Source organism: Necator americanus, chromosome X, assembly GCF_031761385.1.
Source record: "Necator americanus strain Aroian chromosome X, whole genome shotgun sequence".
Lineage (NCBI taxonomy): Eukaryota > Metazoa > Nematoda > Chromadorea > Rhabditida > Ancylostomatidae > Necator > Necator americanus.
In genome coordinates this window covers 2,549,924-2,574,852 of record NC_087376.1, presented here as the reverse complement: position 1 = coordinate 2,574,852, position 24,929 = coordinate 2,549,924, and the positions used below count along the sequence as shown (strand labels likewise).

At 34.9% G+C, this 24,929-nt stretch overlaps 2 protein-coding genes across 4 annotated transcripts; one reads left to right on the top strand and one right to left on the bottom strand.

The window, feature by feature from the left end:
• Positions 1-700: 700 nt before the first annotated feature.
• Positions 701-4,574, top strand: RB195_021309 (uncharacterized protein; the record flags this gene model as incomplete). 2 transcript variants are annotated; one of them, XM_064207973.1, is made up of 5 exons in its annotated part: positions 701-779; positions 3,421-3,596; positions 3,685-3,819; positions 4,235-4,360; positions 4,446-4,574. In XM_064207973.1, 5 exons carry the CDS (start codon positions 701-703, stop codon positions 4,572-4,574), a joined length of 645 nt encoding a protein of 214 aa, XP_064063854.1. The 2 variants fall into 2 exon arrangements, with proteins under 2 accessions (XP_064063854.1, XP_013297371.2); XM_013441917.2 differs by lacking the exon at positions 701-779 and having other exon boundaries at positions 3,483-3,596.
• A 1,015-nt stretch (positions 4,575-5,589) lies between these two features.
• RB195_021308 (uncharacterized protein) lies at positions 5,590-23,319 on the bottom strand (the record flags this gene model as incomplete). 2 transcript variants are annotated; one of them, XM_064207972.1, is made up of 49 exons in its annotated part: positions 5,590-5,772; positions 5,835-5,915; positions 6,322-6,436; positions 6,546-6,725; positions 6,808-6,942; positions 7,006-7,085; positions 8,009-8,156; positions 8,222-8,340; positions 8,404-8,492; positions 8,558-8,684; positions 8,985-9,065; positions 9,166-9,297; positions 9,377-9,493; positions 9,792-9,914; positions 9,984-10,074; positions 10,146-10,212; positions 10,346-10,412; positions 10,495-10,620; positions 11,180-11,293; positions 11,834-11,924; positions 12,007-12,190; positions 12,248-12,356; positions 12,413-12,524; positions 12,586-12,764; positions 12,891-12,983; positions 13,039-13,141; positions 13,237-13,425; positions 14,041-14,175; positions 14,256-14,329; positions 14,515-14,692; positions 14,779-14,889; positions 15,019-15,091; positions 17,494-17,610; positions 17,676-17,745; positions 17,799-17,823; positions 17,929-18,031; positions 18,299-18,398; positions 18,466-18,585; positions 18,658-18,720; positions 18,774-18,865; positions 18,937-19,057; positions 19,848-19,962; positions 20,021-20,100; positions 20,167-20,245; positions 20,300-20,459; positions 21,010-21,159; positions 21,222-21,331; positions 21,434-21,512; positions 23,256-23,319. In XM_064207972.1, 49 exons carry the CDS (start codon positions 23,317-23,319, stop codon positions 5,590-5,592), a joined length of 5,454 nt encoding a protein of 1,817 aa, XP_064063852.1. The 2 variants fall into 2 exon arrangements, with proteins under 2 accessions (XP_064063852.1, XP_064063853.1); XM_064207971.1 differs by having other exon boundaries at positions 17,676-17,823; positions 17,970-18,031.
• Between the last annotated feature and the right edge of the window lie 1,610 nt (positions 23,320-24,929).

Here is a 24,929-nt window from a genome sequence, read left to right as displayed (position 1 = left end):
TTCCTTTAAAAAAATTAGAACAATTAAAAACTAAGATCTTCATCATTATTAGTTCAGAGAGTTCTCTTTATACTGTGGAGGAGGTCGATATGAGGAGGTCGATAGACAGTGCACGTTTATTCTTTATCACCTCCTGAGTGATGAAATGATACTTATAAAAAGTTCGAGAAAGGCATTCAAGACTTTAGTTCTAGGAATCAATAAATCAATTTCAAATTTGTTTGCGAACAGAAGCACACTGACTTGATACATATATCGACAGTCCTTGGAAAGTCACTGCGTTGCAGAAACTCACTAACATCTCGTATTGCATTCCGGATATAGTATATTAAATAACATAATAAATCAAAAAAAAAGGCAAAAAGAAGAGACAAAGACAAAAAAAAACACAAAAGAATAAAGTGTCTGACGTTAATCAATCCGCATAGGATATGCACCACTGTGTTCACTTCAATTCAGAATCGTTTGAGGTTCACGATTTTTTCACAGGTTCCTAAGCACGTACAATACACATACAGGGCCCAGTCAATGTGTTAAATCAGTGTTTTTATCCTCCCGGACAAGCCTGGCACCAATCTATCGACCCCGGGAGGATTGAAAGTATTAGTTGGCACCAGAGTTGTTTCGAACAACCGATCGATTGGGCGGTCACAGCAGAACCTCTTACGGACTGCGCCCGTGGTCCTTCTATTGTGCGTAAATGTCAGCTCTCATCTCGTACCGTGGAATGAAGTCGAAGCATTATGTTCAGCTTATTACTTTAACTTTACGATTTACTGGTAGGATACAGAAGTCGTTTAACAGAAGCAGCGTCGACCGTTAGGAGAGATCATCACCAAAAGTCAGGAAAGAAAGACATTAAGGTCGAGCAAATGACATTAAAATACTGCTCAGTAGCTCACAGCATAACATTCTGCGCTAACAGCTAACAATCTTTCCTGTCACGGTGATTTCCATACGAATTAAACGAAGGTTCGGAAAGACTAGAGGCTATTTAGCAACTACGTATTTTAGGGTGGACTTACGTACGAAGAACGATGAGGAAGGGAAAAAAGAAGACGAAGAAGAAGGTGATGATGATGAAGAAGAAGCAATTAGATGTGAATTAGAAGACTTTGATGAATGTTGAATTCAAGAACTCGTCATAAATAAAGCGAGAATTTCACAATTCGCAAGTGAAATAACGATATTAAAGGAGGGCGCCAATGTCTCGCTCGAGCATTGGTTCCATGTTTTAAACAAATTTGTATGTTCTTCTCTAGTACACGGATTAGAATGTGATCCTTAGTTTAGCCTGGAGTTAGTCCAGCAATGTAGGTCCAATGTCGCGAAACATTCTCGATTCAACAACATAGAATGGGAAATTTCATGGAAGTGTACTTCATCTGTGCCCATGAAAAGGTTCGATGTCATATAAGAATTTCTAGGATAAGAACGTCTTACAGAAAAATAGAAAGATCCATAAATACAACAGTGCGAAGGAAATCCCGATGACTTCATGCCTCACGTAACTTTCACCGTTAGCATGTCACTAGAAATGTCCACTAGGTCATATTCTATTGATTGGCGGCAGAGAGCTGAGATCAAGAAGCTCGTGCAAATAGATCTTGACCTATTATTTGTTTATTGGTCTGTTGCTCATTTGATTAGTAGTGACCTCAAGAATTCAGTTGAGGTGTCATACCTCACTGTTCCACGTATCCATTCAAATTTGCATGTGATGTTCATATAATTCCCATATTTTGACCTACTTTAATCGAATCTTTTTTGTCGTCTCCCCAAAAATCACCGCCATCTCTTGCGATAATTTCTGATCTCTGGTCTTTTGCTCTCGGAGTGATCCATTAGGAAAAATCTAACAATAGAGAACAACAGAGGGGAAATTAACGTGGTTAGAGATTTTTGATACGCAACCAAATTTTCTCAACGTTTTTGGACGTTTACAACTGTACAAATATTTCCGTCAAATATTATTATTATTAGGGGAGTCGATAAAAGGTTCCGCTGTCTGCACGGAGGTTCAAATCCGCCCTGGTGCCAGCCAAGCCTTTCATCAGTCCGCAAGTCACTCTAGAGTTTAGTTAGACGTTTTAAACCTCAAACGATTCTGAATTGAAGTGAACATGGTGGCGAATCCTTCGATCGATCAATTTCAGACATTTCATCCTTTATCCTTGAAGACAAAAAGAAAAAAGTTATTTTCTGTTCGAAACAAATTCGTGTTACTTAAACAGCTTGAGAACTCTTTGAGAACACGTTTAGATCTGACAAATATTGAAAAAAAAAGTTTCTAAGTGTTGGAACATTCCTCTTCTGGCTACTGTATTCCTCTCCCCCTTTCCTCCATAGTCTTCCTGGTTTAAGAGCTTTTTAAGGATTTTTTTTTGAAACGTAACTTCGGGTTATTTCGCAGAAGATGCACTGATGATTTAATATGAGAAATATAACAAGCATACACGACCATGATCAAAAAAATCCTCATTTTCTGGGAATTTTCCATGTTATTGCAAGGATTTTCAAGTAAGATTTCTTTTCAGTATCGATCCGTGCCAACAATCACGTAACTGATTATGGAGTGTCTCCTCGTTGTTTGCAGTTGAAGCAGTTTTGACGAAATAACGTAAGCTCTAACCTCAATACTCCTCAGAACTCTTTTCTTACTGTAGTTTTAGTTTCTACCATTAATATTACTGTAACAGTGATGTATCCATTTGTTGATGTATTGATCTAGCACCTATAAATTATTTCGTTTTTTAGCTCATTATTCTACTTTAAATAATTCTCTACGTGCTGCATTTTTAAGGATTTTCAAAACTCCTTCGTCCATTTTCATCAGTGTCATAAGATTATAGTACAAAATCTTCCTTTCAAGAAAAATCCTTGAAAAACTGGAAAAAGAGTGAATTTTTTTCCTTTCGGTTTCAGTTCGGACGGTTCTTAGATTCCCATTTTCCCTACATCCTGTAATAAGTCGCCATAATTCTCCTTGTGCTCTCTTTTCCTTCTGGAATAACCCTTGAGGACGTTGTGATTTATTTATCAGTTAATTCTTAGAAAATTTCACTTATTTAAGATTACTCTCGCTTTTCTTTGTCGATCGATAGTGCCATATATAACAAGAATTAGCAAAATTAATATTTGTAACGTTAATACAAATCAATATGCATTATTAATGTTAGGAAATCGGAACTAGTGATCAGAGTCTGGTGAGTTCGGATGAGTTCTGAGACTTGAAATCACCTCATCACTTCAAATATAGCTTAAAAAATGCCGATTATATCCATAATTTATAGTTTGAGGTTAAATTTTATCCAGTTAGATCACCTTCATCATTCACTGCAGTCTCACAACACGACACACAAAAATTGAACATTTTTGATTCTATTTTACATATAGTGGCAATATTGTTACGTTATTTAGTTGTTAACCGTTACTACGTTCTATCGAACACTAATATCCTAGGAAAGAAGGACAAAATTGGTATGAAACAATCAAGGATTAGTGAATTGGAGGAAAAAGTACGTGAATTGGAGCAACAAATATCGCAACACGTGGCAACGATAGAAGCAAAAGATGAGGAAATCAGGAAACTGAAGGTTTGGTTAAGTGTTCCTTCATCTAGAAATTCTAGAAATTTTTAAATGCTACAAAATTGTGAAATTGAAAAATGTGAAAATTTTTCAGACTGAACTGGAACATTCGCAACAAAACACGTTGCAATCCGCAGACGACTTCAATTCAACCCTATTGAAAATAGTTATGGATTTGGAGCATAATGTTTCCCATTTGAAGTCCTTGATTACAGCGAATTCTACCAAGGTGATCTTATTTTTCTCGTAGAAGGTCATCCTAAGGCCATATTTTTAGAGAGTTCGACAGTTTTAATAAATATGAAATTGCTTTATATCCAGAACATCGATTTTAGCAAGTTCAAAGAGGATATTGTTCATGGATTTCATTTGATCCAAGTAGCGTTTGCTTCTCAAAGACATCAATAATAATAATTGTCGCTATTAATGGCAAATAATATTGTTACACGTTGTTATTTATAAAAATGTCCGAAGTCCTGGAAAAAAAAAACTAAATCTTACCTATAATAGGGAAAGGATGTGTGAACGAGATGGAAATTTTCAAATATTTTATTCCGTTACAGGTTTGAGTAGCACGAAAGTGTTCATATAAATATATAATTCTTTAACCATTTTTGTGGACACCAATATCATAGATATCCTAGGATGAGAAGAATGCTTCTGTGCCTTCTGTGCCTAATTCGCAACCGGAAAATGCTCAAACAGATAGGGAACACTCTTCATCGTTACCGAGTTTGAAAGGAGACGTGGAAGGAGTTGAGATGAGAGAGGTGAGGTGATCTTCTCTTTAGCTTAAAAACAATTAATTGATTCCAACATTCTGATCTACTTATCTATATCTATTTGTTATTGTAGGGACGTAGAAAACGCAGAGCAACGCTACGTATTGGAAGTTTAAAAGAACCAAGAATTAACGTGAAACTACGCCGTCCAACCTCAAACAATGAAGCGGGCTCCCTGGTTGCTTCTTCCAGCAAGTCATAGAAATGTGATCTGATTCCACAAGAATAAAGGATAGTTCTTCTTCAGAACCTTTTTTTTTTAAAGAAATAAATACTCCGGAATGGTAACAAAGCAAATTCCCCTGTTAGTGGCCTCGAAACCACACAAGTTCACTGGTGTTTGTCACAAACATTGTAAATACGAATTTATTTCTAGTCTAAAATAATAATAAAAGGTGCCGATTTTCGATAATACCATTAGGGTGCCATAAAAATGAAAAGCATGGTGGAAATGAGTTTGAAATGAGGTTACGATATTAGCGCACGAGAATATATCTGCTGGTAAGGCATTGGAAGCATTCTGGATTTCCATCAGGAATCCAGCCATGAGTAACAAAAATGAGTTCTTATCAATTACCTATGACTTACTGCCGTTCTTAAAACTCTGTGAGCTATAAGATTGTCCCACATGCAGTTCCTTAACGTTATCCAGACATCAGTACTTAAGGATACTGCCTTGGTGACAATCTTTAGGAACTCGGTGGTTCATCACCTCCGGTAGTCCTTGAGACTGGTCAGTTGTTTTCCTTTTAAGGTCTTGCCTGGCGTATTTAGAACAATATCGAGGCTTCGGAAGGAGAGAGGAGGAGTTTGATGGATATGAATGTCATCAAATACCCTCAAACCATTTTTAGGCCTTTGATAAAGACAAGTTTGTCGAAACGTCAGGATAATAATAAAGTTTCGCCTAAAGCTCGTTGACACAAAAAGAAAACATAAATACACTTCTCAATCCCGAGGTTTCAGGAAGAAAGGACTCGGAGGACAGCAATACTATGAGTTTTTCATTTCTTACGTGCGTCAGTGTATCGTAATCGCTGCTGTCGAGATTTCTCGGATAGATTGTTGTTTATTTAATTTTATCCACTACGATTACTGTACCATGTTCGTTGCACCCTGGTGATTTCTATCTGGACTTCGATTTTTTCCGTTTTTTTCTTGAATAAGAAGAAATTTAAAGAATATTTATCAAAACTTCACAGATTTGTGCAACAGAACTAAGCCATTGGGTGAATAGTGGATGATGGTTCAAAGTGATTTTTCAACCATTCCACAATTCCATCCGTTTTCAACGTGTGCGATGACTGTTTTTCGATGACGGTTTGAATAGCAGTGTGCCAGATCGCCTGATGTTTTTTATTCAAACGTTTATATGCTTTAGAAGCAGTGAAAGAAGTCAGCTGAAAAGAAAAAAAAAACCTAAATTTACAACTCCACAAAGTCCACATAAAATTCAGTTCACCTTTAATAATTGGTTTCCAGTTGCCCAATCGGTAGTCATCGATTCCACGTAATCCTCGAAATTAATGTTACTATTTAGCACCTAAACAAATAAGACTAATTCGTGTAATTGTGAACAAATTTAAACATTAAAAGCATCACCCCACGAATCTGAGGTGGTGCAGATTTCAGGTGGAGTTTTCGTATACGGGATGGGAGACTACGGAGAGGGGAGTGATTCCGTTCATTTCTTCCTAATTGCCGTAAAAAACGACTCGGAAGATACGGCTTCATTCGTTTTGGCGCACCATTTTGTACAAGAGGTTAGGTTGGAGCGCACCAGTCTTGTGCGGAGCCGCATCTTCCGGGCCGTTTTTTACGGCAATTAGCAAGAAATGGACGGAATCACCTCCCTCTCCGTAGTCTCCCATCTCGTAAACGAATACTCCTTCTGAAATCCGTACCACCTCAGATTCGTGGAGTGATGCGTTTAAAGTGATTATTACTACCTGTTTGGTATTGTTCCGTAGGAAATCATAAAGAAATTCCCCAGTAACGTCATTTTCTCCAATATACTGTATCAGAGTACTAGGTAAATCGCCAGAAAGTGAACGACGGAGATATCTTTAACGAAAAAAGCGGGATTTCTTCAACAAAGGAATGAAAGATCATAAAGTAGAGAGATATAGTGAATTATCCTTCAAAAAAGAAGAGAAAAATTGAAATCACATACCTTTCCAGTAATTGAGTGTCGTTAAGACATGAAAGAGCATAAAGTAATCTTTCACCGTCTCGATCAAAGTAGATTAAATTCTTCTCGAAATATTTATAGAGAGAATATACAGTAGTATGACGTTTTGAATTCTGTTTAAGACCATAACAGTACATTGTTCGTCGAAAATCAGGAATAACTCTGATGAAAATATTGATTAGAACAAAAAAATCTAGAATCATAACATGAAATTCTACTGTCAAGATAATTTTTTTCAACTAACCCAACACATTTTCCAGTTCCAGAATATGATTTTCCACATTCACGAATAAATTTAATAAATTGTTTGTTAGCAGTACTAAGACAATCACTGTTATTAAACCGACACATCCATTCATTAATCACTCCGCCGACACTTCTGGAACATGAGCTTTCCGAGAAAAGCTCAACAGCACCGGTTACGGTACGCTGACGCACATACCGTTCACCCCAATTAGGGCTTGGTTTCGCTGAGCGACCTACAGCAAGATATGTCCGCTCCGAAATTGAAACTAAATAATCCTGAAAAAAAGAAGATAATGCTGCGATACGATAAGAAAATTTTCCCCTCAAACAATGAAACTGATTGGAAGAGTGCAAATAGTGCGTCGAATGAGGTCAGGTTTCTCCTGAGGTAATAATCACTGACGGGCTTCTGATACCTCCGCCTACTTTCCCATCCAACTCGAGAGATCCAGGAGATGACCTTGGATGTATATTTAAAACGTAAGAACGTATGATTTTGTAGTCTTCACGCAGAATTCGAAAAATTCCCTACTTTGAGTTTTTTTTTTTTCCAGCAGTGAATAGGTGTAGAAACCTAGTTTGTGAGTATGATAACAAAGAGGAGAATTCCTCAAAACTCTCTAGAAGTTAAATGGTTCAGGAGCACTAGAGTGATCAGGAATTTATCCGACAAAGCAACGTGTTACACTCGTAAAAGTGATGTAATCCACTTCATACAATTTTATCCCATACTTCCTGAACCCTATCCGTCATTGAAAAGAAGGTAACAAGGGAAGAAGTACCTCCGATCACTGTCTTCAAATACGGATCTTAAGATGCTGGATTTTGTACAGTGATCGGTGGGGAATTTTCAAAAAATAAATGATGATAAAATATTTCAAGAATAAGTAAATATTCTAATATTATCTGTATTACCTTATATTATAAGTAAATAGTAATATATTAAATATAAGTAATAAAATAAAAAATCTATTTTTGGGCTCCTTCTGATTTGTTCGTCCCATAAGACCAGTGCTGTAAATATAATTATTCTTCATTTACTCATCCTCTCGATTTTAGTCGCAGAAACTTTCTCTGGTTTTCTGGAAACCATCCCTCTCACTCTCGGATAAACTTTGAAAAAAGCTTTGAAAACGAGAGATAACTCTTAAGATGCTCATTTCATAGCATTTCTCCACGATAGAGGTCAACGAACTCACAACAACCATTGGCAAATCCTTATGAAAACGGAATGATCGATACATGTCCTGAATAAATTCCAATCCAATATACCAAATAATGGGACTTTCCCTCCATTCGATAACATTCACAATATCCAGAAAATTTTTCCATGTGTAATCACCTTTCCTAGAAATGAATCTGTTGATGTTGAGAATTTTGTCAGCTGCTCAAAAATACCATCTATTACTTACGAAACGAAGAACCATGCATCTTTAAGAATCGCTCCCTGGGTCGCCTCATCCTTAACAACTTGGATATTTCGTGCCATCGATGGGAATGTCATTTTATCATAATAGAGGCGTAATAAGTTCTAAAAATTATAATTATATGCGATAAAATTTAGGAGAAATTTTATTGAATCAGGATAACGCACGACGCCTCGAACGTTGTCAATCCTTGTTAGAGGTTGAGACGGTGACCATGCCGGAGATGTACCATTTTTTCCGTAAAACCAATTAAAATCTGCATTTAAAAAATGCGTACTTTTCTTGTATTTCTTAATTTTTCGCTACTTCACGGTAATGTACCTTCATTTGTTTTGTTTGTACTAAAAACAGGAATATACCAAGTTGTATTCTCTTTAAGGCAAGATTCTTGGATGTAAGAAATCCTTCCATTCTCTTCAGCAGTAACTTTTAGGATTGGAAACGATTTCTAGAAGAATTCGTTATTTTGAAATGTCGAAGAAGTTTTGATTGAAGGAAAAACCAAAAAAAGCAAAAAAAAGCAGATGATCACCTCTATCCTTAACTTCTGGATTAGTAATGATAATGACTCTACTATTAAATATAAAAATCTGTGAGAAACTTCCACTAATGTTTACTACCTGGATAGTTTTGCAAAATTATCAGGTTATAGTAGCAATTTTTTCTGGATTCTGTTAGATTGTTCATGAATATCCATTTTTCTATGGTGAACTGGAAGAAATCCATGACCAAAATCCACGCATATTACCTCTGTTATCCACGATTTCATAAACGTTGCTACGTCAAGAGGCTTGCCGTCCCATCCCTTCACACCATCTTCTTCGCATGCCTAAAATGGGAAACAAAGAAGGGGAAAATTCGAAAATGATCAGAGTAAATCGATAACGTTTCAAAAGAGAAGTAAAGGATTCTTCCGGGGATTCTCGTACCTCTGTCAGCGCCGCCCATAATTGACTAACATCTGCGTTACCGTATGCGTTCCGAGAGATATACTTGCGAAGACCTTTTTGAAGTGTTTTTGGCGAAAGAACATTCCATAGAGTATTCAATAAAGTGCTTCCCTTAATATTTGATTTTCTATAAAATAATAATTTTGTATAATCTCTTCAAATTTTTTTCTTCTTGATTTCTAATCCTGACCTTCAAATAAACTGTTGGACTTAATATTTCACCTTCCTCCGAAATAACTGACACTGATGATTCTTCATCACAATCGTCCAGCATCGCATCTATCATTGTTTTAAATCGAGTAAAATTCTAAAATTGTTAAAAAAAATTTAGGAAAATTTGAGCTAGATTTTTAGCAGCAGAAGATAAATTTCTTGATCAGTTTCAAGTGGAAAAATATAAAATATCGCATAGAGTTCCAATAATCAGAATTCTACAAAAATAACTATTCTGGGGCCTAAAAAGTTATAAAAAGTTCGAAAGTTATGCACACGACACCTTGCCAAATTTCATATAACATATTTGTTATATTTACTACCAAATTTGCTCCGAACTCTTCTAAGTTTTGTTAAAAAATCAATAAATTTTCGTAATCCACTATACTTACTATCACGTAATCCTGTTGTTCAGGAACTGTATAATTCACTGCATTTGCAGAAAAATACTGGGCGAATCCTTCACTTAGGAAGGATTCTGTCCACCATTTCATCGTGACCAAATCACCGAACCACTAAACACCGAAAATAAACAATGCATACGATGAGCACACACTGTTTCCAGGATTTTTTTTTTCGCAAACCTGATGCACAACTTCATGAGCAACAGTGTTAGCAACAGTGAAAAGAGTATTAACGTCAGCATAATCCACATCAACCATAAGTAAATGGTAACTAAAAGAGCAAAATACAAACAAATCCTAGATGACTTTAAGATTTATAGAAAGATTAACACTGAAACTAACTTCCCAAGGATGAGGCCCCAATTTTCCATTGCGGATGGCTCGGAATGTTGTGGAAGGGCTACCATATCTGTGAATAACTACCGTTTGAATAGAACTAAAAAATGGATAAATTTAAGCAGAAAAAATTATGCTTGAGATAATTATTGATTGGTATTCTCTCAGATTGAAAAAATCTTATTTTTGAGAAAAAAAAAACCTACCAAGCTTACTCAATGGGAATTTGTGGTCAAAGTATTCGCTCATGAAGTCAACTGCACCAGCCATAAACTTAAGCATTCGTATGAGTTTTTTTTCAAGCGAAATTTTTATTTATTTATTTTTAGAAAAAAATCGAACTGTGAAATTTTACCTTCACTGAGAAATCCGCGTATCGTTCCATTCCTGTCCATGAAAATACTCTTACTAGAACTCCACTCTTAGATACGGTGGAAAGTGATCCGAAATGTCCAACACAAATAGCTACCAGGTAAGATGACTGAAGAATGTATATTTATTGATCACTTATAGATAAGAGCTTATCCGTAGCTCTTAAACAATTCTGTTTTATACAGGGTCTAAATAACTTCTGCCATCATGCACCTTTCTTTCTTGTTCAGTTCAAACTGCGTATCGTAATGCCTGCAGCCGCGACGAAATACGCGGAGAGATCAGTATGGCCGTGACGTCCGTAAGACGTAACGCAAGAGCAGCGGTGAGGCTGCGGCAGAGATTATGGCACTGTCTGGAGCCGCTCGATGCAATTATCGACACTAATTTGCTTCCAGAAAACGCTGCGGCACATCATACGGATACCTTCTCACCGTCTCCCATCCCCTTATCATACATGCTCGTCCCCAAACGTGTTCAGCCGCCTGACCGTGACGCATCTGCCGCGACGCATCTGCTGCAACGCATGCATTTCTATGCTTTCCAAACGTTACCTCTCTCTCTAGGGTTATCCCAATGCATTCAACCGTTTGGACACTGTCAAAACAGATTTTGCATCTCCTTCTGTCTCAAGTATAATAATCCGAATAAAAAAGGCAACAGCTTACCATCTCAGGAGTTTTCTGGAATGTCGTAACTGCCCATCCATCTTTTAACACTACAGTGCCTGTATTCATCGTGTTGGATAAAGCCACCATGTCTGCAGCATGTTTCACAGAAATCTTGAAAAAAAAATCTTCTTTTTTACACATTTGATGGAATTGGTCAAAGCTTTTTTTTACTTTTCAAGGAAAATACATGCTCAATTCAGAGGTTTCAGAGGCAGGTAAAAGTCTTGGGGTAACCCCAATTATTTCTTAATTTTTACAGCTTTTCTCTGACATTAAATTGGGTTCCGTTTTTAGTAAAGTTTGTAGTTTCTTTTTGTTCGTAAGATTCTCTGACCCAGACAAAGTGTGTTCCATTTTTTTTATCTTTCTTTTCTGGTGCACCATTGGTGTATGTGAATAAATATATAAACAAATAAATAAAGAAGAAAAATGTAGCGTTTCTCTTCACGTTACTTCTTTTATAGCTGTGAAAATTAGGAATTAAAGGAGTATTAATTAGGATTTGTTCAAGGTAACTTATACAGTAAGTTGAGGATATTAATTTTCGACATAATCAGCTATATATTGTTGCATTGGTTCCAGTAGACGCATTCATGCGTCCATCCAGAACCAAATAGTGGATAAAAGGATTTAGAGGTGAACTTTACCAACATTAAATACAGCTTTGTACGAAGGTTCATCACAGCAAACCATCAACGACCGTACACCAGGTCCTGTTTCGAAATCCGTAGTGAATATCCATCTGAAAATTGTACTGTATGCTACTAGTGATCACCTCAATTTCTTCATTTCAACAGCTTCAAAATTCATTAACATCCGCTCACCCTTTTTTATCATTGAATTCGTAGAAATTATAATTGCTAAGGACACCCTCGTGTGGTGCGCCAAAAATGAAACCTGTGTACGAGACCGACAAAGAATATTCTATTCCAGGAATTAGTGTCTCCATAAGCGATATTTTAATCATTCCATTTTCGTAATCCTTTACAATATTCGATGTAGAGATTTCTACAAAATTGTTCCACGATTAGAAAAAGCATGCATAAACATAAAAGGTGACCTTACGTTTTTTTCCGAAAACATTCGCAAAAATCTGTAATGTGTCTGGATAGATTAGCAGACGATGAGCATTCAAAATCAATTCCGATGTGTTCTGGGTTACGGTAAAAATCATCTGAAATTCAAAGGCACAATTTTTAAGAAAGAAAACTTCTATCAGAAACCCACAACCTCAACTGTGCTGTCAAAAGTAAGATTTCTGTGAAAGTCGTATTTTCCCGAACCCGGTATGTATGGAATAATATGGACATTGTATCTTTTTGGATTGACTGTTCCAGGAAGCCTTAAAAAATTAGCAAATCAAGGGATGTAAGAATATGCAGTATGGAGAGATCCGTGAATACCTTCCATCCCAGCGATCCTTTCCAATGACAACCAAATTGTTGTACATCCACCTCATTACGAGCGGGAGATTCTTTCTGGACCATTCGATATTGGCTCGGAGAATTTTTTCGTGTTTTTTAAAAACAGCTTTTTGAGCCTCGTTCAGGGCCGGCGATAGACGTTCATACAAACGAGAGAACTATAAAACTAATTAACTAATTACTTACAGAGTTACTTACGGAGAAACGAAGCCAACAACGTGTACGAAACGACCAATCTCAAATCTTCTAAATTGAAGAAAAAAATTAATTTTTCAAAATTACACCTGATCCAGTCGATTCTTCGATCTCCAATTGTAAATCATGGCACCCAGGTAGGCAGATAGATTTTTGTAACGTAGCACTTCGTTGGAATTTTTCTGTAATTTTTGTTTCCCTTTCAAATAGATGTGAATAAAAAGTTAAAAAAATTACATTTAAAAAATTGTAGAGCGCATCTGACGCTTTCGGATTCGTTTTAAGCCAACCAAATATTATTGCTGGTTGGAGAGGAGATTCCAGGAAATGTTCAATAATACTAAGAACAGAATTTTCAAAGTTCTACTAACATATACACATGTACTGGAAACGTAATGAAATTAAATTTGAACAAAAGCAATGAAATGAAATTACTCGTCCAGTCGATCCTTTCTTTCTGTACATGTCATTCCTTCCAATAGCGCACGATATTCCTGATAGAAATACGGATTTACTTTCACTTCTCCAGAATAAAATTGTTTGAGCTTCCCGAAATTTCCTCCTTCATCATTATCATATTTTGCTGCAGCACAATAAACAGCACGATGAATATCGGTCGAGAATCTGAATAAGATTTAGATACGCGGATGAAATTTTCTGGATAAAAATTCCAAGAGAACAGAGAAAAAAGTGTAATTCCGAATGATTTTGAGAGATATAATCAACAAAGATATCGTATATTTGTGATGATCCCATAAGGAAGAAGGTAAATTACCGTATTCTTCCTTCAGTTACTTTCTTCTTCCTCTTGCGGATGAAATAATAGTGTAAATCCACAGACGTTTCTGCAGGTTTTTACAGATGTTTTTTATTTTACTTTTTTTGTTTACTATTTTATTTTTTGCATATTTTAGATTTATTCTAATTTTGGTATCTTCATTATTTCAATGGGAAGAAAAGTCATTGGATGTTTTCAGGACAGGAACCAGATCTGTTACTGAGTTTTTATTGTTCTCAAATGTTCCGACATGATCAAGAGGCTCCAGCCAATCACAGCCGAGGTTGCGACACGCCTATCCGCACTGGATCTCAGTAGTGAACTAGGATCTGATTTTCTCGCTGTTAGAAATCAGTTTCTTTCGCTACTAATTAAATATTTCGCATAAATAATTTTCAATAAAGCTTAATTGATCAATTAATTGCAAATCCGTAATTTCGCAATATTTTATGGTAACTCACCCAGTACACCAAGAAGATCCGTTCACACTGCCTTCACAATTCCTAACGATATCGTGAAATATGTTCAGAGCTTTTTCTGATGCATCTCCGATATTGTATTTGACTGCGTATGGTAGGAAAATGTTCTTTAATGCGCTGGAATTAAGATTTATTTATTAATTAATAAAAAAAATTCTAGGTGAAATAACAAAAAATGATGAGCACATCATCCTAACCTTGTGTCCCAAGAAGTTGATTCCTCCCACAGTCCATGTTTGTAGATGTGTTCAAAGATTTTCTCGAAAAGTTTCTGAAATTTCTGGTATAAACTCCTGCAGAAGTATCTCAAATTAATAGTTTTTGATGTTTGTGCTGCTCAAGACAATCGCGACACGCGCCCGACTTGCTCCACTAATCTATTTTGAGGGGAACAGCGACTCAAAGTTGTTCTGTACAATACGTGTATCGATCCCGATAAATTGTACATGATCTTACGTTGATCAGTGGAGCATCGATGGAATCGCGAAGAAGGCTGGCAAAAAACTCCAACTGTGGTAACGCAATGTCCGTAAGCGCAAACGTAAGGTCATCATTTGATGTGGTATTAAAGACTGAGACCAGAGTGTTCAGAAGACGATTGAATGTGTATGATTGATTCGCGCTTTTTTGACGCCTGAAAAATCCAGAAATATTCGATTTCACGTGAGGAACGTGATGTCTAAAAAAATTGATTCCCGAAAAAAAAGTCCCTGAACTAACTCAATCAATGCGATTTCATCTTCAAGAAGTGTTATTTTCACTCCCACCGGAATATCCGTCTCGTTCATCTTTTTCAGCAATGAATTGAGGCTATCATCGTCGTAGAAAATTCTGGAATCAAACACAAAATGAATCGATCGAAAACAGGATAATCAGAATTAAAAAAAAACATGTTTTAGTTAGATTTCTTTTTTTAAAAAAAGTATCTAACAAAAATTGAATTATAATAGAAAAACTTGCCTTCCATACGTTGCAGACGTGTAGGAAACGATAGTCCAAGTATTTTCTGATTTTAACTTCTTTTCCAATGGATCTATAAAATTTTTTAGCAGTTTTTCACGTAAGTAACGTAACGTTCCGTAAAACGAAACGAACGGAGAAAACGACGGTGGATTTTCACTTACATACGACCTCAAACGTACTATAATCATGTTGTAGATAGAAAAAATTCAAAACATTTAAAAATACTTTGAAAATGTCAAAAAAACATTAGCGGCGGGAAAACTCGCGGATTTCCATTATATCGGTTGGAAAACTGAACTTACCATCACCTACGGATTGTTTTTTACACAATAAAAACAAAAAAAAAAGAAAACAAAGACGAAAAATTTACTGGAGAAAATCTGGAAGATTTTCTTATAACGTACAAAAAAAGGAAATTGACTAATGTACGAAAAAAGATCGATAGAATTCTTTTGACCTCTCCGAGGATCGCTCAGCATTAGGTCAAATTCGGGATGCACGGCCACACACGTAGTGCAGTTCCTCCTCATATTAACCTGATTTCGTCAAGTTTCTTGGTTTTCTTTCTATTTTTTTTATTTTTTCTCTCTCTTCTTTGTTTTTTTTTGTTGAAGACAAGACTTTACCTCTTTAAGTACACTGGTTGGTCCTCTTCTCATCCAGAGAGCCTTGTGAAAGATCAATTATCGCTCGTGTAGGTACAAGGTTGCAATTTTTAATTTTTTTTATTAACTTAGAAGATATCTATAGTTATCGAGTGGAGCTAAATTTTAGTTGCTCCCTATTCTTGAGATCCGGAGAAATTCTATTCCAGAAACTCATGCACTTATCCCTAGTTCTGAAGTTTGCTTGGGCGGCTGTAGGCCATGAATGCAATCGATTTTTTCAAACGACCAATATCTTGGCGTTGTTTTCTTTGTGAAATCCTTGAAAAATCGAAATAATTGGTGGTTATTCCTCTCAAACCTCCTATAGTCCTATAAAAATGAGTTATGACTGAAAACCGAGGACGTTACAGAGCCTCTGAGCGCTTACTGGATGTAATTACCAGTATGCCAGGATGAGATCACAGTAAAACATAAGTGCATAGGATTTGTTGAGATATATATGTTGAAAATGTTTTTTATTGTATATTTGCAGGATTTTTAACAAACGGATGAAAATTGCATATTTTTTCAGGGGCAAGCGGATATTTCGATTTCCTGGAACATGATTAATTTGTTTGTTCGTTAATAATATCGTTGTTATGGATTTACTTTATTTTCCTCCCCAAGCTTTACGTAACGTTATTGAGCACTATTCTAATGAATTACTCCAGAAAAGACTTCAACGACTACCTCATATGTCCTCTTTTCTATCTTTCTATATATTTCCATTTCATTTCTGTTTTAGTTCATTCTGACGCATAATTGAACGTAATAAATAAATGAATAATTAAATGTTTAGAAGAATTATGTTAAATTGAATTTATTTTTAAAATAGAGTAAATTTACATTTATGTTTTCTTGTTGTGCCAACGAGGTTTAGGTGAAATTTTTTTATTCGGCTAACGTTTCGACAAGGAGAGTAAATTTATGTTTAGAATAAACATATTTTTTGTATCTATATCTTACGACCTGACTCATTATGAGTTATATTGCCTCTTGTGCCTGAGAATAACATGACCTACATTCGATCAACTTATTGTCAATGCGTTTTCTACTCGGATCAATCCTATTCCCTTTCTGGATATGATTTCTTGAGATGTTGAAAGGCGTAGAGGATCGAAATTTGTTTGGAAACATGGGTACCCGTCTACCACGTTTAGAAATCCGACTGCAGTAGTTATCGATCGAGTGTCATCGATCCACGCGCGATTCATGTGGGTTTCGTACCAGCACACATCCGCACGGGGGTTGGGGGGCGCTCAGGAGGTACCCGGGCTAACTGGGTGGGGCCGAAAAGATAAGAAAAGACAAGCTGACAAGAACCAATAGGTAAATTTTAAAATTTGCTCGTATAAATACATAAAAGTATAACGAAGTTGGTTTTTTTAAGCAAACTCGTGCGATTCGTTGATACGTCGTTTTCGTGCCAAAAAAAATGTGAAATCCTCATGGAAAATCCTTTTCCCAAGCCCAGAACGGTACAGTAGAGCGACAGTAATCAGAGTTTGACTGAACAACCTGACCCAGGATGAGCGATTCGAGCAGGTACCTTGGACGTATGGATGAGGGGACCTCTGGCGGGAGGACTTAGCAAGTTTTGCTATCCTTGAATGGCTAACGACCAGTTCGGGCGAATAAAAACCACTTGTAAGGATTATATATTTTACTTTGTATATAATTTTTGCCAGCTAATACGGCTCTTATCAGTCTTTTCATGAAATTTTGAGGAAAAAAAGCTTGAACTCATTTAACATTCGACTAAATAGCGGCTGACGTCGATAATCTTTAAAAAAAAAAAACGAAAAATATGATCATGCGCCGCTACCTTTCATTTCTTCAGGCACCATCCAGTATATTCGATCGTCTACCTTGCTGTTCTGAGCAACTCGAAGAGGTATAATCCAAGTATAGTTCCATTTTGCCGGGAGTTTAGTGGATATTTCTGGAAAATTCGTAAGGATTACATTAGAAAGGTAGCTAAAGCTCTCTTTAAAAAAAAATAGGTACCGTTGAACGGTTCTTGAGTCATTACAAAAGTATTTTTATCCATATTAACATTTATAATAGGATAGCTGGTCTGATGAAAATAAGGATTCATGAGGACGCGAAGATCGAGGGAGTCATCCCAACCGGTGATGTTATTTTTTCTAGCGGCCTAAATTATCCATGGATTTATCATGGATAATATAATAATTGTTGAAATTTAAGGCTTATCTCGTTCAACTTTGAATACAAATCCAAATGTGTAGCGGTGCTATACTTGTAGGAATTAAGATATTGTTGTAAACCATTTCGGAATACATCAGCACCCATCACATCCGAAATTAATCGAAGTAACATCGCTCCTTTTTGGTACGTTATGCCTAAAAATATACGTAAAAAATTATATTAGCTATACACATATTTTCCAGAAAAAACAGTGGACAACAACTGAACACTTTTTTGCTAAAATTTTATTTTTCTCTGCTCAATATTATAATTTTACATTAGTTCATGTGTATTAGACTACAAAATGTATTCAAAATCACCTATTATGAGATATAATAAATAAAAAATTTAATAATAAATAATTTCTTAAGTATAAAAATAAAGTTTTCTGAGCTTCCACTAAACGATAAAAAATAACAAACCATCGAAAAATGGCCCTTCTAAGGTGATCAACGGATGTGTTGAAGCACTACCGTCTAGCTTCAACGCTTTTTCACGATCCACCCTTAAGACTTCAGCATCCTGAAACTCGAAAATTTTGGGAATTATTTTTTGTTTTTGTTTGTATAAATGAAGAACTCATAGTTACCACAAAGGATGCTTCTGCTGGAAAAGCTTTTGCCATTGCAATTCTCATAAAATACGTTGCAAATCCCTCATTTAGGAAAAGATCGTCCCAGTACTTGGGTGAGACTAAGTCGCCGAACCACTGAATGAGGTAGCATTAGTAAGGTTGAGGGGAATCTCTCAGGCTTTAGGAAATCTTCAAAACTAAGCTCACCTGATGAGAAACTTCATGACAAATAACTCTTGCCGCTTCCACTTTGTCTATCGTAGTCATTGTCTAAACATACTAATTTTATCCTGAAAATCCATACATTTCTAGTGATATCTTACATTAGGATTATAGGCAACAAACTGATATTTATACATGACTAGACCGAAATTTTCCATTGCACCAGCAGCAAATTGTGGTTGACCGAGATGATCTGTATACGTTCGTATCATCAAAAATTAATATTTTTAAATAATTTTTCCTCCAGAAAATTCGCTAACAAACCGCATTTTTCCAGCGGGAATTTGATTTCCGTATAGAGACCCATTTGATACAAACATTCTCCAGCAGTTTCTGCCGCGAAATTCAGGAATTCTTCCTGTCCTTTCCATCCCCATGCGCGGACCTCAATTCGGTTTTTTTTTAACTTTAAACCTTAACCTGATCTGATTACTGTAAGAAAAATTATAGAGGGAAATATAAACTCTTTCGCTTTTCATCGGACTACGGTATAAGAATTTGTTTATTATTCCTTTTTTTCGGACGTCTAATTTTTTTAAGTGGTTTTAGAATGTTTTTCATTTAGACCTTGTTTTTTAAAATATATAATACTGAAGGTGCATCTGTATTTTGTAGATTAGATAGTTAGTAAAAAAATTAGATCTTTCACATGTTGAATTTTTTTTCCATTTTTTTGCAGTTACATAGCGATAAGAAAGTGACGTGAAGGAAAGATAAGTGAATCCGATCGTGCGTACCCGTGGATTATAGTCCTGTGACGCAACAACACTGACAGAGGGGTAAACATTTTCATTCGGCAATTTTTTCCACGTCAGGTGATAAAAATTACAAAGAGACTTATTGGCTATAACTGTTACTTTTAAAAAATTAAGATAACGTTTTTTTTTCAAAGTGGTCCGAAATCCAGCTGTAAAATACGATTCTTGACATGATTTAAGAACTCTATGGTGCCGCCGTACGACCTAAGCGTGCGGTCGCGTGCGTTGATCTTTCTCGTGACATCATATCTGTCCAGAGAGATAAAGGTTAGAGTTAATGAACTGTAAATTTTTAATTTAATTTAATTTAATTTTTTTTTTAAATTTTAGAACAGCCAAACCGGTCTGATCCGTTGCCTTTTTCTGAGGAGCTATGGATAACAGAAAAAATCTTATGCGTTGGAATACAGTACTTACCAATGTACCATCTTGGTTAGTTATTTTAGATGATACATATGGACCTATAGTGAACGCAACAAGATAAGTTGACATGAGTGGAGTAGGTTTAAATATCACTCTTGACCATCCATTTCTTAAAATCAACGGTTAATTTGAGGAAAATAATCCTGATTTTTGTTTCTCAAACGTACTTCAATTCGATTGTCTTTTCTTCCATCATATTTGCTAATGGCACATGTGATGATGGATATACTAATTCTATACTAAATATCTGCAAACAAATAAATATTAGTACTCCTCTTAAATCCGAAAAAATCCACTTCATCCCCTTGTTTACCGCTTTATATGACGGTTCATCCAAACATGGAAAAACTGAACGTGCAGCAAATGCGGCTAACTGTGTAGAAACCATCCAACTAAATTTTTTTTTATTTTTCAAAAATCAATAGAGATTTTGAAAAATAACATACTGCAGTCCTCCGTTGAGATCCATATAGTAGGAATAATATAGGCCACCATCGAAGTAATTGTTTATACGACCAGTATATTCCATGGCAAGAATTAATACGGTACCAGCTTGTTTTTGATCAGCAAAATTAATGAAGAATTGATGGGTTTTTTCGTCCATTCCTTCAAAGAAAAAATTTGTTGGAATAAAAAGGTTTGGAACGGTTTTTTTTCAAAAAAAAATCATCTCAAAATGAGCACCATTTTCAACGAAACTGAAAACAGTTGGTTAAGAGTAAATTAAGGATTGAAACGAAATTCAATGTTCTGAAAAATCTCTAAGGAATGGTCCAGAATTTTACAAAATCTAACACAACAATAATAGAATTAAAACTGGTTTGTTTTGATGGAATTGATTTATTGTCGTTGATAATATTAGGGGAATGAATAGGATTTCTAATTGTAATTGAATTGAATTGTAATTAAATGAATCTAATTTTTAATTGTTGGATAAATATATATATATATATAATGATTATTTCAAAAATATCTTTAACATTTCGGTAGAACACAAAAAACCTCAACTATTAATATTAAAACTGTGAATTTAATGGAATTTAATGCCGATTTGAGGAAAATGAGGAGTTCATTTGGGACTTTTTCATTCTGGCAAAAAGAGTCCATATTTTAATTGAATAGATCATTAAAGGAAGAGTACTCGAATTAAACTAACTTGCTCCAGCCACTGCTACTGGTCGTTGGAGAATATCCGTCAACTTTAAGGATATAATATTGAGATTATGAACGTTCAACGTGAATACAGATGTTGGTTTTTTGACAACTATTGACATTGCTATCCTACCATCAAATGTCATATTTTTATCTGAAATTCTCGAATTTATTTCCTAAAATGTTAAAAGTAAAACATTAAATGTTAATACCGACCAGGACGATATTTGATCTCTGGAGCGGGATAGTAAGGTTGAATTCTCACATAGTACTGTGTCACCGATATAACATCCGGTAACGTGACGGAGAGGTTGTACTTAAAGCTTCTAAATTTTTTCTTTGAATTTTATCATTTATCATATTTCAATTTTTTTTTTCGAGTTTCACATTAAAATATTCACGTGATGAAATCAGGAAATCTGACTCACCCGTCACTAGTTGTGGTCGCACTTGGATGATCATCGGGAACTACGATAGGATGAGAACCGATTATATTTTTGAACTGGGCTAAAAATACCGTATTTGAGGTAGGAGCTATAGTTATGCATTTTTCTAATCTGTTAAAAATTACAATTTAAAACATTTAAATTTGAATTTTTAGAACGAAATTTTTCTCATCTAACTAAGCAGTTACTGTTTAATTTAATATATTTTTTGTCGTTTATTCTACTTTTTTTCACCGAATCCGCTCTATTCCCTGAATCCATGGAATTTCGCTCCTATCTCAATGATTCGTAACTATTGAGGAGTTACATCCATAAATCAGTGGTTTACCTCCGTTCTGCTTTAGTCTCGTTAGTCTTCCAAAATCACAGTCATATGACACAAAAAAAACTGATGACTGTTCGATTGACGTTCACGTTCCTTGAACGTTCTTTCCCTCATCCTAATAAAGATATCATTTTTTTTCTTTTAATGGTGACAACACATGTTCTGAACTGATAAAAGTTCATTCCAATATTGACGTAAGCGATGCCACTCGGAACAGTGCTGTAGTTTCGTTGAGAAAAAAAATATACACCAAAAAATTAGTATGAACCCTAAACCTTACATGGATATTTTATAGACAACGTCCATAGCAGTTAAAATATTAAAAAAAATCTATAAAATATAGTCTGCATTTGAAGTGTTGCTAAGTCATTTTATGTGGTTCGTTCTGGATTAGCTGAACGACTCCAGAAATGAAATCGATGCAACGATTAAGCATCGTAAATGTTTGTGCAAATGTCAAGAAACAATGACATTGAACGATCCACATTTCTCTCAATGTAATTTTCAAATCAAATTCTTATGTGCAAAATTCTACGTGGACTTTGATTTTTTGCTGAGCCGAATATAAAGTGTGCATTTTTTAAATCAAAATCAATAAAAAGTAAATAAAATCAAGTAAATATTAAATATTAGTCGAGTAAATGGATCATGTTTTTAGTCGTTTCCCTTTGATAACCCTGTTAGGATTGAAATTGATTTTTTTGAGGATTTTCATCCAGAAATATTTCACCTAGCGCTAATATCTCAAAAATGGAGGAAACCAGTAAATTAAGAAATTTTTAATTTTTTTTTAAAAATAAACTCACTTATTCTCCAGCAAACCTGTCTGAAACTCCTCAAACAGGCCGAAGAAATCGAAATTCAACGTTCTTTCTAACCTTCCCTCCAAAAGAAGATTCAGGAAACTTCCAGAAAATTCGACAATACATAATGCATTACGTGGTTGGATGAACAAGGAATTCAACAGTGAATTTTCGCTACTTGTGTAGGAATGGGATTGATGAATAGAGAAAAAAAAGAGAACGGGCAGAAAATGACTGAATGAAATTATGCTATGACAGTGATCATAGTTACAGACATGAAATATCGTTGTTTTCAATAAGTAAAGAAATTAAATATTTGTAAAATTATTCTAAGAAATGATTTTATCACCATCAGCACTTTGTTATTTTATTAATTTTGAAGAAAACATTCAAATTATATGTCTTGTACGGTCTTAGGCGAAATGTTCCTATGAGTTCCACTACGTTTTTTTTTTGTTTTCATTTTTTCTAGTCGCTTAAGGTATGAAGGAAAGAAATATATTTTTGCTAAAAATGAATATACGAAGTTTTTCCAACATAAACATAGGAAGAATTTTCCTGATAAGTGCAAGATAGGGAAAAATCTTGGAAATGATCGATACTTGAACAGTACCACGACCAGATAGAGTAAAGACGCAATTTTACATTAAAAAAAATCTGTTTTTAATTAACATACCATTTGAAATGAGGGATAGAAGAAACAGCGTTGTCACCACGTTGACAACCATGACGTCGCCCATTCGAGAAATGTGAGCTCTGCGTGATAAACTGCCATCATCTTTATTTATATCAGTTCTTCATAAAGTTTTCGTTGTCAAAACAGCACAAACAGGAGAAGAAGTGCTTAATTAAATTCAATCCTAAAGGAATTCCTAGACAAAGTTCATTATTAAATCTGTGCTCTTCGAAAAAAAGGAGAGCTTTGTTGTATTCAGAAGATCGTATCGTTTTCGATTTTTAGGCGACTTTATCATCCATTCACAATTTTTCTTGCAGGAAAATATTGCGTCAATAGAACTGAATTTGACTTCTTTTGATAATTTTTGAGTATTTTAAACGATGATAAAAAAAATAGATAAGAATAATGAATAAGAAAATGTAGACAAGATTTTAAAAAATTACTTTAATCCATTTACTTTCAAAAAATTGAATATCCAGAAATATTTTACGCGTGTAGAACTGATTCAGAAATCTAATAATTTTTATTTCAGAGCGATATAATCCTCAAACTTATGCAGTGGCTTTGCTCCAGTGCAGTGGTTTTGTGAAACAAAATCAGAAGAGGAGCTTTTTAGCCTTCACTTCCAAGTAAAATAGAAATAATTATCTGCAAAAAAAATTTCTATAAAAAAAAACCAGAAATAGCATTCTTCCCATTGAACTTCATGCAGACATTCAAATATTACTTGAAAGAAACAGAAATCTAATCAAATAAACATATACCTGTAGAGAAAATTATAACAAAAAAACACTGAGTTTGTTTACTTAGTGAATAGTTTGAAAATTTGAATTATGACAATGAAAAATAATTATTCAGATGGGAAAGGAACTCTTCTTATATATTTTGTATTTAAATGCTTGGATAAATGAAGTACGCCCTGAGAGAATGTTACAAATATAATTTCATTTCATTTAATCTGTTAATATCCCTTGATGAATTTATTAACAATTCAAATATACTAACTTAATTGTGTTAACAGTAATCTGATTTGATTTCTAGAAAAAAATCTAATGATTTGATTTTTAAAAAAAATCCGAAATCATCACAATGGAAAATGGTATCAAAATATTGTCGGAGATGAAGAAATCGTAAATGAATGAAAATTACGAAGGTAGTTTGAGAAGTTTCACGAGAAAAGCTCGAACTTAATTGATTGAAACGTTTCCGACATTTTTCTTTCATTGATAAAAACAACAATTGAAGCTGAGTAATGGGAAATTCTCGAGGAACTTACAATGAAAGAAGGTTCTAGACAAAGTAAAATGTCATTTACCAACTATCGTTTGTAAATTAACGGAAGAAATGTAAGTTTAACAGACGAGTTTCATAAAAAAATAAGCGAACACCGGAACAATCATAGAGTTTGGTTTTTCACCAGTTCTTCTTTTTTTTTGTTGAAAAAATGCGATTTTCCTCCCACTATAATATGAATCATAGTGAAAAATTGAATTCTGTAGGACAATCGTTGCCATAAATGATGTGATGGGGCTGAAAATCCATCAAATAGAAAAGATGTGTTCCTGAACAGAATCTAAAACGTTATCATAACTTTTCCAATGTTTTTTTCCACAAGTTTCAGGGCAAAAACCGTTATGAACTGTATAATATCTTTAGCTTTAAAAAAAATCT